The 18568-nt window shown below is 39.7% G+C and overlaps 1 protein-coding gene across 1 annotated transcript in view; it reads right to left on the reverse strand.

Annotated features, from left to right (window-relative positions):
• The window catches only part of DNAH8 (dynein axonemal heavy chain 8), a 315366-nt gene that overhangs the window by 16461 nt on the left and 280337 nt on the right, over positions 1-18568 (reverse strand). Inside the window, exons 88-89 of the mRNA XM_052649575.1 lie at positions 4390-4546; positions 66-218 (exon numbers count right to left, since the gene is read on the reverse strand). Of these exons, the coding sequence (XP_052505535.1) occupies positions 66-218; positions 4390-4546 (310 nt within the window). The remainder of the gene's footprint in view (positions 1-65; positions 219-4389; positions 4547-18568) is intronic.

Below are 18568 nucleotides of genomic sequence, written 5' to 3' on the forward strand. Positions count from 1 at the left end.
TAGAGTCTGAGAAGAAGAAAATTCAACAAAAGAGGGAAACGGCTATTGAGATGGTCACAGCTCACCTCACTCATAATGATCGTGCCTTCAATGGCCAATTTTAGATCACTCAGGCTACTGCGAAGTATTGAAATGACTTTTTGCATTCTGTCAATTTCTTGTCTGAGAAATATGTTCATTGAATTAAGATGCCCCATCTTCATCAAACGAGCTTTCACCTAACACAAAGCATACAATAATGGAGATGAAAAAAAAAAAATTATCTGCCCGTTCTTTTCCAAGGATTCCTCCTCTCTCTAGTCTCTTTTTCCTCTGGATATATCTCTACAAGCCCAAGTGAACTCTAAAATATCTCTTGCAGAACCAAATTCGCCATTAAATTTCCCATTTTCTGGGCTTCAAAAACTCCTGTCCAACTAAAATGATTTTTATTTCCTACTGATCGTACTTAGTTGATAATTGGAAAAGTACTTTGAAAAGCTGAAATAAAATTTTACTTTTTTTCCCCTTTCAAATGATTAAGTACTAAAGTGTCAGTTAAATATTCTTTTGCAATTTAACCTTTGTAAGAATATAGTCTGGAATACTTTTTCTCACAGTGCTTGTAGAACCATTATTAGAAATGTCACAGAAAGTGAATACAGCCAAAATCTTTACAGAACAGTTACCAATAAATATGATTGGCTGCAGTATCCTGACTGTTGTTGCTCTGGCCAGGGTGACTAAAGAGAGCCTTTCACAATCTAATCAATGAAAATATTTGATTTTGTGGAAGGGCCATAAAGCACCTGTCATTTTTTCCTCCTGAAATATAATTTATTGGTTATTTTGAAAAGATCAATAATAAAGCATCTGGTCACAGGAACAATAAAATATAACAATTATTGGGAAATAGGCCAATACATATACACATTTCAATTCAGTGACATATGCCCCAGAAAAGACTGACTATGAACACTGGCAAGAACTCTCGAGAGAGCTGAACTTTCTGTGGGCCACAATCAAAGAAATGCCAGAACAGGAGGGGTGAGGATAGATACATGGAGTAGGAGGGAAACTGGGAATGAGGCACCAGTCCACAGAGTCACCAGAAAACCAGGGAACGGCAGCATTCTTGGATGCCCACTGGCTCCTCTTGAAGAGGAGGAGTCTCCCTCACGGGAGACTAGAGACAGATGGGCTCTAGGCTCTTCTGGACCGCCCTCCCTCCTCATGTTACAGAACAGGTTTTCTGGCATGGTGCCCATGTTTCCTACTCAGCAGTGGCCATCTCTGATTAACTGCAGCTGGGCCACTTCTGGTGTGTGAGGGACAAGAGGGGAACAGTGATGTGAAACTGAACACCTGGATGGGACTACCTGCACAGGTTGAGCAAGTGATCTTGAAATCCTGGTTACATATGCCAGCGTGCAAGCTCAGTTGCTCAGCTGTGCCCAACTCTCTGTGACCCCATGGACTGTAACCCACCAGGATCCTCTGTCCATGGGACTTTCCAGGCAAGAAAACTGTAGTGGGTTGCCATTTTCTCCTCCAGGGGATCTTCCTGATCCAGGGATCAAACCCAAGTCTTCTGGGTCTACTGCCTTGGCAGGCAGATTCTTTACCACTGAGCCATCTGGGAAGCCCCGTAAACGTGCCAGTGGAGGTCTCTAACCAGTCTGACACACCAACCTTCAGGTAGTCACCTAAATTCCTGGTTCTAGAACTTACGATTTTGCAGGCTCCTTTGCTTTCTCTGTTCTCATCTTGAGCCCTTCAGCCTCTAGTGGTTAAATAGCTTATATATCATCCTGCTTAGATCATGACTGCATTGTGGAAATTAACATTTTAAGGAAAAGGGAAATTATGGAAACACTTTTGCAACCAACACAAGTGAGAAATCAAGACCAGGTGTGGGCTTCACTATGAAATCAATAGCCCCGGTAGCTTTGATATGCTAACAGCCCCAACAAATCACCTTGCCCGACACTTACAGACATGTGCTTAATGTGTCTTAAAACTTAGATTCTAGAAAATCTAAAATCATAACTGGTTTTACTTTCAGTATCATTATTGTTTCAGCTTAAATTTTTCTTTTTATTAATAAGTAAAATATTTGCTGTACTCTTACATAGAATTTTCATGTTTCTGAAACCAGTTAGTCTTTTCTACAGTAATATGTTTTTAAGTCAATACTGTAATTATGTTTCAATTAACTAAATGTACCTTACAGCCACATTTTTAAGAACACATCTCTTCTGTAAAAGGACACTAAAAAGTAAGTAATCCTGGAAGAGGAGGCTGCTTTAGATGTCTCTTAGTACAAACTCCCTCCCATCTAATAATACATTTAGGGACACCCCTCCCACTCAGATTCTGCTGGGGTGATGACAGAACAGAGATCTTGGTGAAGTAGTCCCAACTAACCCCAAGCAGCTCAAATTATCCCAAGGTCTTGAAACTCTCCTCTGGTAATACAAATCTGCAGTCTAGTCACAGAGAGTGCATTTTATCTCACTTTCACATGCCAGAGGGAGGTGGGAAGGGGGTTCAGGATGGGGAACACATGTACACCCGTGGCTGATTCATGTCAATGTATGGCAAAACCAATACAATATTGTAAAGTAATTAGCCTCCAACTAAAGTAAATAAATTTATATTTAAAAAAATAAAAATCTTTGAAGACAGGTGTTATGCCTCATCTGTCTTCTGATTGTTCACAATGGACCACACCAAGTATGGACTTACAATACTTATCCACTTAAAAACATTTTTCTTCCCTGACTATAAACATCTCTATGTGAAGTCACTGATTTCAGTATCTTAGCCAAATTCTTGGTATCCATCTATACATCAGAAGCAAAAATTGTTTTAAGAGGCAAGAAAATGTTTTTTATTTCTGGGGGCACTGACTGCAGGTGGGAGGGCTGTATCCCAGGCAGCCACATCTCCCAGACTCGGGGATGCCGGACAGGGAAGACACAGGACCAGAGAAATACCTCCATGAGGGCATCAGCCTCTCACTTTTTGGTTGAAAAGCTAAAATTGCCTCAGCCCAGTGTTGGATTCACGTGAAGCTCGCCATCAGTAGTGAGGGGTGGAGACTGAGAACAGGAAAGAGGCGGCCCTGGATGGCCTATCTTCTTGCTTGAAGAAGGAGGATGTCCTACAGGACTTTCAGACTGCCCAGACATTTTACCACAATTAAAAATTTATTAAGATCAGCAGTTCTCAAAGTGTGGTCTGGGACCCCTAAAGCTGCTGAGCTCCTTTTAGGAGGTCCATGAAGCTAATTTTTTTTCCACAGTAATCCTAACACATCATTTGACTTTTTACTTGCCTTCGCGGAGGAGTGTCTAGAGGCTGCACGACCTGACCTGTGGTGTCACAGCAGACAGGACGCACCAGCAGACACAAGGGTCTAGCTGTCTTCTAGTAAACCAGATATTAAAGAGATGTACAAACCCCCACTTTCTCCTCGAATGGTTTTGTTTTGGAAATATATTTATTTTTAAAATATAACTGTTATGCTACCATGTGATGGGTTTATTAAAGTCATTTCACAATAAATTAATATTTTTTAAATTTTAGTTTACATTTATAATATATTAAATATCAGTCATTATGATCCATATATAGGCTTCCCCGATGGTTCAAGCAGTAAAGAATCTGCCTGCAATGCAGGAGACACGGGTTTGATCTCTGGGTTGGGAAGATCCCCTGGAGAAGGAAATGGCAACCCATTCCAATACTCTTGCCTGGAGAATCCCATGAACAGAGGAGCCTGGCAGGCCACAGTCTTTGGGGTCACAGAGAGTCGGACACGACTGAGCACTCACACACATAATCATAAAAGTAAGAGCTATTTGGGGTCCTTGATCATTTTGTAAAGTGGTCTTGAGATTTAAAAAATTGTTTTGAGGAAAAGCAATGTTGATTAACATGCAAACATCTGTGAGATTCAAGAAGTAGAAAATTATTGCCATCCAAACTGGAGAGTGAATTCATATAAATGGCTTGCTTTCCTATTACCTGGCTGAAAGGACAGGGAGAATAAGACGTATGGAGGGCAAGAGAGAGAAGCAAGGGCTCAGTTTAAATAATGGGACAAAGCAGGCTTGGGTAAGACAGACAGGGAGAGTCTCAATCCAGAGGGTTAAAAAACCCAAAGACAGAGGAACCCAAAGATGGGCAAAGGGTACAGCAGAGGCAATTGAGAAGGAAAATGAAATAGAAAAGTACAGATTGTAATTTTGCAAGAGGCTTGAGCAAGGGTAAGCAAGAGAAAACCAAAAAGTGAAAAAGGATTGAGCAGGGAGAGGAAGCGACTGAAATGTACTGTCCGAGGACTGTGCTCAGCCTTGTGGAACCCAATGACAGCCCTGCGCGCCGGGGGAAAGGACAGCTCACCTCATGGGGAATGTAATCAGGAGGCAGCTTGCTCAGCATGTCTTCAGATAACCTGTAAACAATGGCTTCCCGGGTCTCTCCCACGCCGCCTCCACTCTCTTTGGGCTGAATGTTGGTAATTGTTTCAAGCACAGCAGAAGCAGTGTTACTCTGGTAACTGACAAAAAGAACTGAACTGTTCAGAATGCAGCAGGAAAATGCACCTTCAGAGATAATTATCAATGCTAAAATGAAGTGATGAATCACTTAAGTCAAATCCAGCCCAAAAAAAGGAAAAAAAAAAAAAAAAAAGGAAACTTTACCATTGATCTATGGGAATGAAAAAACTTGAGATCCGCTCTACTTCTTCCTATTAGGACATCAAGAACATCACAGAAATAAAAGTTCTTTATCTTCAGGGCAAAAGATTCCATGAATGCCTTTAATAAGCCAAAGCAGTGCTAGCCAGCCTTGCTTGTACTAACCTAAACCCCTCAAGCTGAACAAGAAGCCCACCTCCTTTTATTCTCCCCTGTTTATGGACTGGTCCTAAGCATCCTCCATTATACGGCAATTTTTTAGCATGAAGAGCACTGCTCATAATTCTTCTCTGAATTATAAATTATTAAATTTCTTGGGTCTTTTCTGTTTTGTCTTCTCACTTTCCCACTTGTTTTATGGTTCCCAAAGTGATGTATAGGCAGCACTTGTCTAAATGCAACTACTTATCCTTAAAATTCATATATTCAATAAAGATTTACTGTGTACCCGGCCATGAGTTAGGTATTAGGAGATGGTGGTGAACAGTTCTTTTTCTCTAGGAGAGAAGGGGGACATCAGTCAATACTATCATAATAAGTGCTGTGCAGAAAAAGAACATCATGGTTTAAGATCATATAGCTTCTGTCTGTCTCATTCTCACTCTCTAGTTCCTTTCTGGGGGACTGACCAGATGCTCTGAGGTGCACAAACTTAGTTTTTGTCCCAAGGTTGCTGAGTCGACCTGCAGTCTAAACACACAGATATGGTGTGTGTGTGTGTATATATAGCAATTTACACCAAAAGATCAGGGACGTTCTCTCTTAAAATGTCATGTAGGGAATTCCCTGACGGTTCAGTGGTTAAGAATCCACCTTGCAATGCAGGGGACGTGGGTTTGATCCCTAGTCCGGGAACTAAGATCCCACATACTGCTGGGCAACTAAGTCCATTAGTGCCACAACTACTGAGCCCACGCACTCTGGAGCCCGCACAACACAACTAGAGAGACGTCCTTGCACTATAACGAAGAGCCTGCTTCAGTGAAGGATCTAAGACCCAACGCAGCCAAAAATAAATAAATAAATAAATAAATATATATATTTAATGTAAAACTGTCTTATTTTAAAAAAGGTCATCCCAGTGCACCAGCCCCAAGCATCCTGTATCCTGCATCGAACCTAGACTTTCATGTTGATGTATGGCAAAACCAATACAATATTGTAAAGTTAAAAAAATAATAAATAATAAAATAAAAAAATTTTTAAAAAGAAACTGGAGAAAAATAAATAAATAAAATAAAAAAGGTCATAGGTAAGTTGAGACCTGAAGAATAAGCAGGTCAGCCAGACAAAAATAGGGTGGAAGTGGGAGGCAAGAGAGGACATTCAGATAAGAGGTAGGGCCTGGAGGTGAGAAGGACTTCCCTGCATTTGAGTAACAGAGACAAGTCCAGTGAGGCTGGAGCTAGAAGGAGAGGTAAGGATGCATATAAGGCAAGGACCAGACCATGCATGGTCATGTGGGCTGTTTGAAGAATCTGACATTATCCTAAAGGCAACAGGCAACCACAGAAGACTTCCTCAGCAGGGGTGTGGCAGGACCAGATTTAAATTTTTCTGTCTTTCTTGAACTCCTAATTTACCATCTATAAACGTCTCACAATTAAACTGTTTTGAGTTACTACTGTTTTGTTTTGCTTGTAAATTTTGTCTCTTGTCCAGATGCAAACCACATTTACATTTCCTTACGAAAGAGGTTAGAGCCAAATTTAAAAGGAATCCAACAAATGCTTAAGATTAGTGATTTGTTTTTCTGTTATATTTCCTGAAATAAACCTTGTAATATGGCTATATGTATAAAAATTTTTAATGTGCATATCTTTTAACCCATCAAGTCTACATATAAGAATTCATCCTCAAGGGAGAACCAGACATTTTAATTTCTGACAGTATAGTGCAACTCTCACCCTGAACAACTTCAACAAAAATAGCTAAAAATGCTGGATAAGACATGAAAAACATAACTGAACTGGCAAGAAACTAAGAAATCCTCAGGATCAAAGGAAATATAGAATGAAAGCTGGAATCAAGAAACATAAGCCAAATTTTACCCTGCGGGCATCAACTAAACCCTGGTGTTCTCAAGTGTCTGTTGGGTTGGTGCAATGAGAAAGGAGGTAAGCCCTATGCCCAAGGAAGAAAGCCTAATAGGAAACTCCTACATAAATTTGGGACTTCAAGGGCTAATCACTCAGTGTTAGGGTTAACTAGAAATAATCTGCCTATCAGAAGGGGATGGTAGGTAAACTGGTCAAGCTTAGTGGGAAAAAAATCTTTCCTAAGAATTCTTAATTTGTGACAGTAATTAACATTCATTCATATTACTTGTGTGATTTGAAAAACCTCAAGCCAAAAATTTATTTTAAGATGGTCCCAGGAAACCTCAGGTGGTACCTGGTAGATGAAAACAGAAATCTTTTCCGGAACAATATGCCTTCGAATCAAGTCTCAAAGAATCCAACAATTAATTTCCAATAAACATGAGCTCACAGCCAGAAGTTAAAAATCTTGTAAAGAAACAGGCATTGTGAGAAAGAGCCAACTAAACAAAAGGAAGTAGAACCACACCTGCAAAGATCTCAGATAGTGAATTTTCAGATGCACATTATAAAATGTTTTTATTGTATTGAAAAACAAAAAACATGATTGAAAATATAAGTATGATACAGGAAACAAGTATGAACAGGATTTTGAAAACGAGCCAAATAGAACTTGAAAATTAAAGCTTGCATTAGTTTATTCTATTGCTCCTGTAACAAATTATCATAAAATAAGTGACCTAAAAACAATACAAATGTATTATTTCACGGTTCTATAGTTAATAGGTCTGATACGGGTCTCACTGGGCTATAATTAAGCTGAGCAGACTGGGTTCCTTTCTGCTGGCTATTGGGAAAGATCCATTTCCTTGCTCATTTGAGTTTTTGACAGAATTCACTTTTTTGCAGTTGTAGGACCATTGTCCTTAATTCCATATCAGCTATAAGGACTCTTCCTAGCTTCTAGGGTCCATCTATATTTCTTGGTTCATGGCCTCCTTCCTACACCTTAAAAGTCAGAAATGGCCAGTTGAGTCATTCTATTAGAATCTTTCTTCCTTGTACAATTTCATCTCTCTGACTCAACTCTTCTGCTACAAAAGCTTATGTGATTAAATTGGACCCACCTGGATAATTTAGGCTAACATCCCCATCTCAAGGTCCTTAACCTTAATAGCATCTATAAAGTCATACTTGTCACATTAGGTAACATATTTACAGCTTTTAAGGATTAGGGATGTGGACATCTTTGGGGGAAGTCTCTACCCAGTAACAGTTAATGATGGCTTAAACAGAAGATTAGATGTAGCCAAATAAATTATTAGAAAACAGCAAAACAGATCTCAAGACATTATCTGGAATCTGCAGAGGGGAAAATAAATGGGAAACATAAAGTTAAGAGGCATATAGGCTAACGTAGTACATTTTAACATACTTCCAGAAAAGTTTGAGAAAGATAGAAGAAAGAGAATTAGAAAGAGACAATAACTGAAGAAATAATGACTGAGAATTGATGAAAGATTTGAATCCTCAAGTTCAGGAAACTCAGTGCATCCTAAATAGGAAAAACAAACAAGTAAATAGAAACTCACGTGTAGATATATCAATATAGCACAAAGATGGTGGAATAGAAGGATGTGCTCTCATCTTCTCCTGAGAGAACTCCAAAATTTCAACTCACTGCTGAACAACCACTGACAGCAGAATGTTGGATCCCACCAAAAAATATACCCCATGTCCAAGGGCAAAGGCGAAGCCCCAACAAGATGGCAAGAGGGGTGAAATCACATTTAGAATCAAACCCCACACCCACCAGCGACTCTCGGAGGGCTCAAATAAAACCTTGTGTGCACTGGGACCCAGAGACCCCAGAGAGACTGAGCCAGCCCTGCCTTTGAGTGTTTGAGTGTCTCCTGTGCAGTCACAGGTCAGCAGTGGCCTGCTGCAGGGACAGGGCCTCTAGCTGCAGCAGGCCTGGGTGGCACAGTGGGTGGTGTAAGTCCTCTTGGAGGAGGTCGCCATTAGCCCCACCATAGAGCCACCAAGGAGATGACCCAAAAACCGGAGAACAATTATACCAAAGAAGTTTTTGCACTGTTACTAAAGTTCTAGGACCCACCACAGAGTTCCCAAACTGGGGACCCAGCAAAGGGACTGAGAAACCCCAGGGAAATTGACTTTGGAGGCCAGTGGGATTTGATTACAGAACTTCCACAGGAGTGGGGAAACAAACTCTTGGAGGGCATTAACAAAACCTTGTGCCCACCAGGACCCAGGAAAAAGGAGTAGTGACCCCCCGAGAGACTGAGCCAGACCTGTCTGTGAGTGTCCAGGAGTCTCTGGTGCAGGTGTGGATTGACAGTGACCTGTTGTGGGGTCAGGGGCACTGTAGAAACAGTGCTGGCATAAGTCCTTTTGAAGGAGGTCACCGTTACTGCCATTACCCATACCATAGTTTGGCCTCAGGCCAAACAACAGGGAGGGAACACAGCCCCACCCATCAACACAAAATTAGATTAAAGATTTATGAGCATAGCCCCGTCCATCAGAATAAGACCCAGATTCCCCCAGAGCCAGTCCTTCCCATCAGGAAGATTCCACAAGCCTCTTATCCTTATCCGCCAGGGGGCAGACAGAGGGAAATCACAGTCACAGAAAACTGGCCAGGTTGATCACATGGATCACAGCCTTATCTAACTCAATGAAACCATGAACAATGCCACCCAAGACAGACGGGTCATGCTGAAGAGTTCTGACAAAACACGGTCCACTGAAGAAGGGAACGCCTTGAGAACTGCATGAATGGTATAAAAAGGCAAAAAGATATGATGCTGAAAGATGAACTCCACAGGTCAGTAGGTGCCCAATATGCTCCTTGAGAAGAGTGGAGAAATAACTCCAGAAAGAATGAAGAGACAGAGCCAAAGCAAACAAACAAACGCCCAGCTGTGGATGTGACTGGTGATGGAAGTGAAGTCTGATGCTGCAAAGAACAATATTGCATAGGAACCTGGAATGTTAGGTCCATGAATCAGAGTAAATTAGAAGTGGTCAAACAGGAGATAGCAAGAGTGAACATCGACATTTTAGGAATCAGTGAACTAAAATGGACTGGGAATGGGTGAATTTAATTCAGATGACCATTATATCTACTACTGTGGGTAGGAATCCCTTAGAAGAAAAGGAGTAGCCCTCATAGTCAACAAAAGAGTCTGAAATGCAGTACTTGGGTGCAATCTCAAAAACGACAGAATGATCTCTGTTTGTTTCCAAAGCAAACCATTCAGTATCACAGTAATCCAAGTCTATGTCCCAACCACTAATGCAGAAGAAGCTGAAGTTGAACAGTTCTACGAAGACCTACAAGACCTTCTAGAACTAACACCCAAAAAAGATATCCTTTTCATCACAGGGGACTAGAATGCAAAAGTAGAAGGTCAAGAGATTACTGGAGTAACAGGCAAGTTGGCCTTGGAGTACAAAATGAATCAGGGCAAAGGCTAATAGAGTTTTGCCAAGAGAATGCACTGGTCATAGCAAACACCCTCCTCCAACAACACAAGAGACAACTCTACACATGGACATCACCGAAATCTATACCAAAATCTACACATGGTCGACACCGAAATCACATTGATTATATTCTTTGCAGCTAAAGATGGAGAAGCTCTATACAGTCAGCAAAAACAAGACTGGGAGCTGACTGTGGCTCAGATCATGAACTCCTTATTGCCAAATTCAGACTTAAATTGAAGAAAGTAGGGAAAACCACTTGACCATTAAGGTATGACCTAAATCAAATCCCTTATGATTATACAGTAGAAGTGACAAATAGATTCAAGGGATTAGATCTGATAGACAGGGTGCCTGAAGAACTATGGACGGAAGTTCATGACATTGTACAGGAGGCAGTGATCAAAATCATCCCCAAGAAAAAGAAATGCAGCAAGGCAAAATGGTTGTCTGAGGAGGCCTTACAAATAGCTGAGGAAAGAAGAGAAGCAAAAGGCAAAGGAGAAAAAGGAAAGATATATCCATCTGAATGAAGAGTTTCAAAGAATAGTAAGGAAAGATAGGAAAGCCTTCCTTAGTGAGCTATGCAAAGAAATAGAGGAAAACAATAGAATGGGAGAGACTAGCAATCTCTTCAACAAAATTAGAGATAACAAGAGAACATTTCATGCAAAGATGGGCACAATAAAGGACAGAAACGGTATGGACCTAACAGAAGCAGAAGATATTAAGAAGAGGTGTCAAGAATACACAGAAGAACTATATAAAAAAGATCTTAATAATCCAGATAACCACGACAGTGTGGTCACTCACCTAGAGCCAGACATCCTGAAATGTGAAGTCAAGTGGGCCTTAGGAAGCATCACTATGAACAAAGCTAGTGGAGGTGATGGAATTCCAGCTGAGCTATTTCAAATCCTAAAAGATGATGCTGTTATATTGCTGCACTCAATATGCCAGAAAATTTGAAAAACTCAGCAGTGTCCACAGGACTGGGAAAGGTCAGTTTTTATTTGAATCCAAAGAAAGGCAATGCCAAAGAATGTTCAAACTATTGCACAATTGCACTCATCTCACACGCTAGCAAAGTAATGTTCAAAATTCTCCAAGCTAGGCTTCAACAGCACAGGAACTGAGAACTTTCAGATGTTCAAGTTGGATTTAGAAAAGGCAGAGATCAAATTGCCAACATCCATTGGATTTTAGAGAGCAAGGGAATTCCAGAAAAACATCTACTTCTGCTTTATTGACTATGTCAAAGCTTTTGACTGTGTGGATCACAACAAACTATGGAAAGTTCTTCAAAGATGGGAATACCAGGCCACCCTACCTGCCTACTGAGAAATCAGTATGCAGTTCAAGAAGCAACAGTTAGAACTGGACATGGAACAATGGATTGGTTCCAAATTGGGAAACGGGTATGTCAAGGCTGTATATTGTCACCCTGCTTATTTAACTTATAGGCAGAGTACATCATGCAAAGTACCAGGCTGGATGAAGCACAAGCTGGAATCAAGATTGCAGGGAGAAATATCAATAACCTCAGATATGCAGATGACAGCACCCTAATGACAGAAAGTGAAGAGGAACTAAAGAGCCTCTTGATGAAAGTGAAAGAGGAGAGTGAAGACGCTGGTTTAAAACTCAACATTCAAAAAACGAAGATCATGGCATCCAGTCCCATCACTACATGGCAAATAGGTGGGGAAACAATGGAAACAGTGGCAGACTTTATTTTCTTGGGCTCCAAAATCACTGCAAATGGTGACTGCAGTCATGAAATTAAATGATGCTTGCTCCTTGGAAGAAAAGCTATGACCTATCTAGACATTGGTCATAGGTCTCTCTTTAATATGTCTCTGCATATTAAAAAGCAGAGGTATCACTTTGTCGAGAAAGGTCCATCCTGTCAAAGCTATATTTTTTTTTCAGTAGTCACGTATGAATGTGAGACTTGGACCATAAAGAAAGCTGAGAACCAAAGAATTGATCTTTTTGAACTGTAGAGTTGGAGAAGATTCTTGAGAGTCCCTTGGACTGCAAGGAGATCAAACCAGTCAATCCTAGAGGAGATCAGTCCTGAATATTCATTGGAAGGACTGATGCTAAAGCTGAAGCTCCAATACTTTGGCCACCTGATGTGAAAAACTGACTCATTAGAAAAGACCCTGACACTGGAAAAGATTGAGAGCAGGTGGAGAAGGGGATAGCAGAGAAGAGATGGTTGGATGGCATCACCAACTCGAAGGACATGAGTTTGAGCAAACTTTGGGAGTTGGTGATGGACAGGGAAGCCTGGCGTGATGCAGTCCACGGGGTTGCAAAGAGTCAGACACGGCTGAACAACTGAACTGAACTGAGACATATCACCATTGAATTGCTGAACATCAAAAACAAAGACAATATCTTAAAAGCAGTCAGAGAGAAAAAGAAATTATATAGAAGGAAATGACAATTACACTGGCAACTGATTCCTCAATAGCACCAGTGAAAGCCAGAAGGAAAGAACAGTAAATTCTATGTGCTAGGATTAACTGTAAATACAGAATTGTATCCCATACACAATTATCTTTCATGAATGAGGGCAAGGCTAAAGATTTGAACAGACATTTCAGCAAATGGAGCAGTTGAACTGACAGCCAGTTACACATAAAAAGATGTTCAACCTCATTATTTGCTAGGAAAAGACAAATGAAAATCACAATGAGATACCACTTCACATTTAAAAGAATGGTTATAATAATAAAAAAAAAACCAGATAATAACAAATGCTGACAACAATGTGGAGAAACTTAAGCCCTCATACACCACTGGAGGGTATTGTAAATTGGTGCAGATTCTTTACAAAATAAGTTAGCAGTTTCCTAAAATGTTAGGGATAGATTAACTATGTGACCCAATAATTACATTCCTAGTTGTCTGTTCAAGAGAAATGAAAAGACTTGTCCACACAAAGACTTGCCTGTGAATGTTCTACCAGTATTATTCATAATCATCAAAAAGCGGAAACTACCCACATGCCCATTAACTGTTGAATGGACAAACAAAATGTGATATATTCACATGTGAGTGCTACGTCACTTCAGCCGTGTCTGACTCTGCGACCTTCTGGACTGTAGCCTGCCAGGCTTCTCTGTCCATGGAATTGTCTAGGCAAGAATACTGGAGTGGGTTGTCATCCCCTTCTTCAGGGGATCTTCCCGACCCAGGGACGAAATCCGTGTCTCTGAAGTCTCCTGTACTGGCACAAGGTTCTTCACCGCTAGTGCCACGTGGGAGGCCCATTATATTCATATATATATTGGAATATTATTTGACAATCAAAAGCAATGAAGCACTGATACATGCTAAAATGTGGATGAACTTTAAAAACATTATGCTAAATAAAAGAATCCATACACAAAAGAAACACAGTATATGATTTCAAGATATAGGAAATGTCCAGAAAAGGCCAATCTATAGAAACAGAAAGTAGATTAGTGGTGCTCTGAGGCTAGGGGCGGGAGTGTGAGTTGTTACAAATGGGCTCATGAATTCTTTGGGGGTAATGGAAATGTTCTGAAATTAGAGAACTGTCCACTTAACATGAATGAATTTATGACAGACAAACTATAACTCCATAAAGCTATTTTTCAAAAAAGAAGGGCAAAATAAGACATTTGCTGGGAAAAAAAAGTTTACAATCAACAGACTCTCAGTGAAAGACATTATAAAGTGTATATTTCAGAAAGGAAGATAATTATTCTGACGGAAGACTTGAGATGTAGAAAAGAATGAGTCCATGCATGGGTAAACATTATGGTATAAAACAACAATTATATGTTTCACTGTGGTGTTAGAAAAGAAAGAAGATAAAATTAAAATGCTGAAATGCCAGGAGAGGAGTAATGTAGTTAAAGTCTCCTATGAATTTAATTGAGAAGCGGGTAAAGAAGTTTGTTTTAGGTTTAATTAAAAATTAATGTTAAAATTTCTAGGGTAATCAGAAAAAGAACAGAAGCACAGTACATAACTTCCAAACTAGCCAAGGGGGAAAACACACAGAGAAAAATTCATATTCAGCAAAAGATCAAAAAGGAGGAAGAAGAAAAGAAACAAAGCATAGAAACAATATAAAAAAGGCAATGTTTTATATTTATTCTTAGTATTTTATAAATGCTCTTGTATTTATTCAACATTTAATAACTTGGTTTAAAACTAATCAGACAAATATAAAAAGATGTATGTACAAGACTGCTTATGACAGTATTTGTAACAATAAATCCTAAACAAGCTCTATAAAAATCTATACATCTAGCAAAAATGGTGATGTAGTTCTATATTAATTGATAAGTTAGAGTTATTGAATTGATATTATTCAGTGAAAAGTGTTATTCACTCAGCTGTGTTACTCTTTGCAACCCCTCGGACAGAGGAAACTGGTAGGCTCCTCTGTCCATGGAATTCTCCAGGCAAGGATACCGGAGGGGGCAGCCATTCCTTTCTTCAGGGAATCTTCCCAGATCTCCTGCATTGCAGGCAGATTCTTTACCATCTGAGCTACCAGGAAGGCCCATGAAATGAAAGAGCATAGTACAAAACCATATGGTATGATCTAATTTTTTCTTGATAATATCAAGTGTATAGTAATAGAAAAACTTTGGTATGATGAGTTTTTTTATGTGATTATTACTTTTGGGCTTTCTATTTTCTATATTGCTAATTTTTCTCAATGAAAAAGTAAGATTTTTTAAAATAAAGAGTATTAAAACCATTTCATTTTGAAAAATAGAAAAAAAAAAATATAAGCCCTTAGATACAAAGCCCACCACAAGGGTTAAGAACTCAACAGAGATGAATCAGTGAGAAATGTTTTAGGTTCCTTAAAACATGTCTTACAAATCCCTAGTAACATTTATGCTCCACAAAAAGGCCCTCTTCTGCCTTTTCTTACAGCATATGGAATGAGAGTCTTACTTTTCTCTTTCTACATCTCTTTCTTCATCTCTTTCTCTTTCTTCATCAAGGTTGTGTGAATTAAACAACCTTTTGTGAAACACCCTACTAACAGGCAGAATCTTAAGGAGCTATGGCTAAAATTATCCAGGATTCTCTGCTTATGAAAAATTGTATTTTGTGAACAGAGGGAATTCTATTCAGCTAGGCTTTAATTCATTTAGGAAACCAGCTGAAGAATGGAGGAGACGCTTCTATCTTCAGCATTTTTATTGATTGGCATCGGGACGCAAGCCTGCGTGTCCAAACAACTGCATCCATTCTGAAAGTCGTGGCTGAGGGACCCAGGCTTTACAGCTGGATTTTGAGTCAGATACAGTGATTATGAGGGTCCTGTGTCAGACCAGTAAATGTCTGTCATCCAACCAGAGTTAGGGTATTAACTCCACATGACCTTTAAGCATATGAATCACACAAGAAGACCCAATAAGGTAGGAGGTGATTTTTAACAAATGAAAATGGATTTTGTGTAATTTTACATAAAATTTTAATCTCTAAATTAACTTTTGTTGAATAACCTCTATTTAGATGTTGGGGTTTCAGAGTATCCCAAAAGACATTTCTTTTAAAAGTTGGAAGATGAACATGTCAAGCATGCACACAGTTGAACATATGAATAGAGAGCAAAATATTCTGGTAAAATGGCACCAAAGACACTTGCAACCCATTCCTAAACTTTGAAGAATGGTGTTATCTCAGGTTTAAAAATTGTACTACCGGGAAGAATGGGGAGAAAGGATAGTTAGTGAGTTTGGGTTTGAGATGTACACACTGCTGTATTTAAAATAAATAATCAAATATAGGAAATAAAAGCAAAAATAAACAAATGGGACCTAATTAAAATTAAAAGCTTCTGCACAACAAAGGAAACTATAAGCAAGGTGAAAAGACAGCCTTCAGAATGGGAGAAAATAATAGCAAATGAAGGAACTGACAAAGGACTAATCTCAAAAATATACAAGCAACTCCTGCAGCTCAATTCCAGAAAAATAAACGACCCAATGAAAAAACGGGCCAAAGAACTAAACAGACATTTCTCCAAAGAAGACATACGGATGGCTAACAAACACATGAAAAGATGCTCAACATCACTCATTATCAGAGAAATGCAAATGAAAACCACAATGAGATACCATTTCACGCCAGTCAGAATGGCTGCGATCCAAAAGTCTACAAGCAATAAATGCTGGAGAGGGTGTGGAGAAAAGGGAACCCTCTTACATTGTTGGTGGGAATGCAAACTAGTACAGCCACTATGGAGAACAGTGTGGAGATTCCTTAAAAAACTGGAAATAGAACTGCTTTATGACCCAGCAATCCCTCTGCTGGGCATACACACCGAGGGAACCAGAATTGAAAGAGACACGTGTACCCCAATGTTCATCGCAGCACTGTTTATAATAGCCAGGACATGGAAGCAACCTAGATGTCCATCAGCAGATGAATGGATAGGAAAGCTGTGATATATACACATGATGGAGTATTATTCAGACATTAAAAAGAATACATTTGAATCAGTTCTAATGAGGTGGATGAAACTGGAGCCTATTATACAGAGTGAAGTAAGCCAGAAAGAAAAACACCAATACAGTATACTAACGCATATATCTGGAATTTAGAGAGATGGTAGCAATAACCCTGTATGCGAGACAGCAAAAGAGACACAGATGTATAGAACAGTCTTTTGGACTCTGTGGGAGAGGGAGAGAGTGGGATGATTTGGGGGAATGGCATGGAAACATGTATAATATCATATAAGGAACGAATCACCAGTATAGGTTTGATACAGGATCCTTGGGGTTGGTGCACTGGGATGACCCAGAGGGATGGTACAGGGAGGGAGGAGGGAGAGGGGTTCAGGATGGGGAACACGTGTACACCCGTGGTGGATTCATGTTGATGTGTGGCAGAACCAATACAATATTGTAAAGTAATTAGCCTCCAATTAAAATAAATAAATTTAAATTTAAAAATAATAAAATGAATAATCGACAAAGACCTACTGTATATAGCACAGGGAACTCTGCTCAATGTTATGTAACAACCTAAACAGGAAAAGAATTTGAAAAAGAATAGATTCATGTACATGTATAACTGAATCACTTTTCTATACACGCCAAACTATTACAACATTGTTAATCAACTACACTCCAATATAAAAAAAAAGTTTAAAAAATTTCACATATGCCAAAAAAGTCATGCAAAGTATAAGAAAAATGAAAATAACTCTGAAGGGGGAACAAATCCTATGAAAAAAGGTGATGGGGAAGCACACGAAGCAAAGTGAAGGAGCCACACGCTATCATATGCATTTTTCAGAAATCTAAATTTCCACATGATTCATAGTACTCCAAGATCTCATTGTAGCTTTAGATACAGTGAAGGCAGGGTATGTGGTGAACGGCTGTATTAGGCAAGATGTAGGTGTCATTGTCACTTTACTGAGCATCATGAAATATTAATACAACATTAAATCTCTGGCTTTATCACGAACTCCATGTACCCACATTTCCACTGACTCCTAGGGCTCTCTGTTTCCTAAGTCAAACAAACCCCAAACCTAACTCATTGTTTTATTCTCCTTTTCCCTTCGCCTGAACTGTTTCTTGCCCCATCTCCTTTGACAACATTGATGTCTTCGTCCAGCTGCTCAACCTATGAATTCAGAAATAGCCTTCTTCTGATGTCATATTCCCCAGCACTTCTTGGTTTCCAAGTCCTACGTCTAAATCATTGCTAGGATCCATCTAGAAAATTCCAGCATCTTCATCCCCACTGCCTTCAGAACTGCCCCAAACTCTTTTGAGTGACACCCAAAAGCTTCAAAAACCAATCTCTGCATTTGCCTCAGCCTCTAGGTCAGGGAATACCTCTCTTCAAGCCCCTCCTTCCCATGCTTGAGGTACAAAGGACTCGGTTCCCCACACACATCATATCCGTCTCTGGATTGTCCCTTTGTGTAGGTGCCCCAATCTATGTCTTTTCTCTCACTGAACTAAAGTGTTTATTTATTTTAAATATTTGTTTCTGTATTTGGCTGCGTTGGATTTTAACTGTGGCATGGGGGATCTTCCTGGCAGTGAATAGACCCTCTAGTTGAAGCACACAGGCTTCCGAGCACGTGGGATTAGTAACTGCAGTTATGCAGGCTTAGTTGACTTGTGGCTTGTGGGATCTAAGTTCCCTGACCAGGGATTGAAACCCATGTCTCCCACATTGCAAGGTGGATTCTTAACCACTGGATCCCCAGGGAAGTCTCTATTTATTTTTAATCGTACATATTGCAGGTGTGCAACATGATGACTCCATGTACATACGCATCCTTCCAGCTCA

The sequence above is a fragment of the Budorcas taxicolor genome, chromosome 11, assembly GCF_023091745.1.
Source record: "Budorcas taxicolor isolate Tak-1 chromosome 11, Takin1.1, whole genome shotgun sequence".
Taxonomy (NCBI): Eukaryota; Metazoa; Chordata; class Mammalia; order Artiodactyla; family Bovidae; genus Budorcas; species Budorcas taxicolor.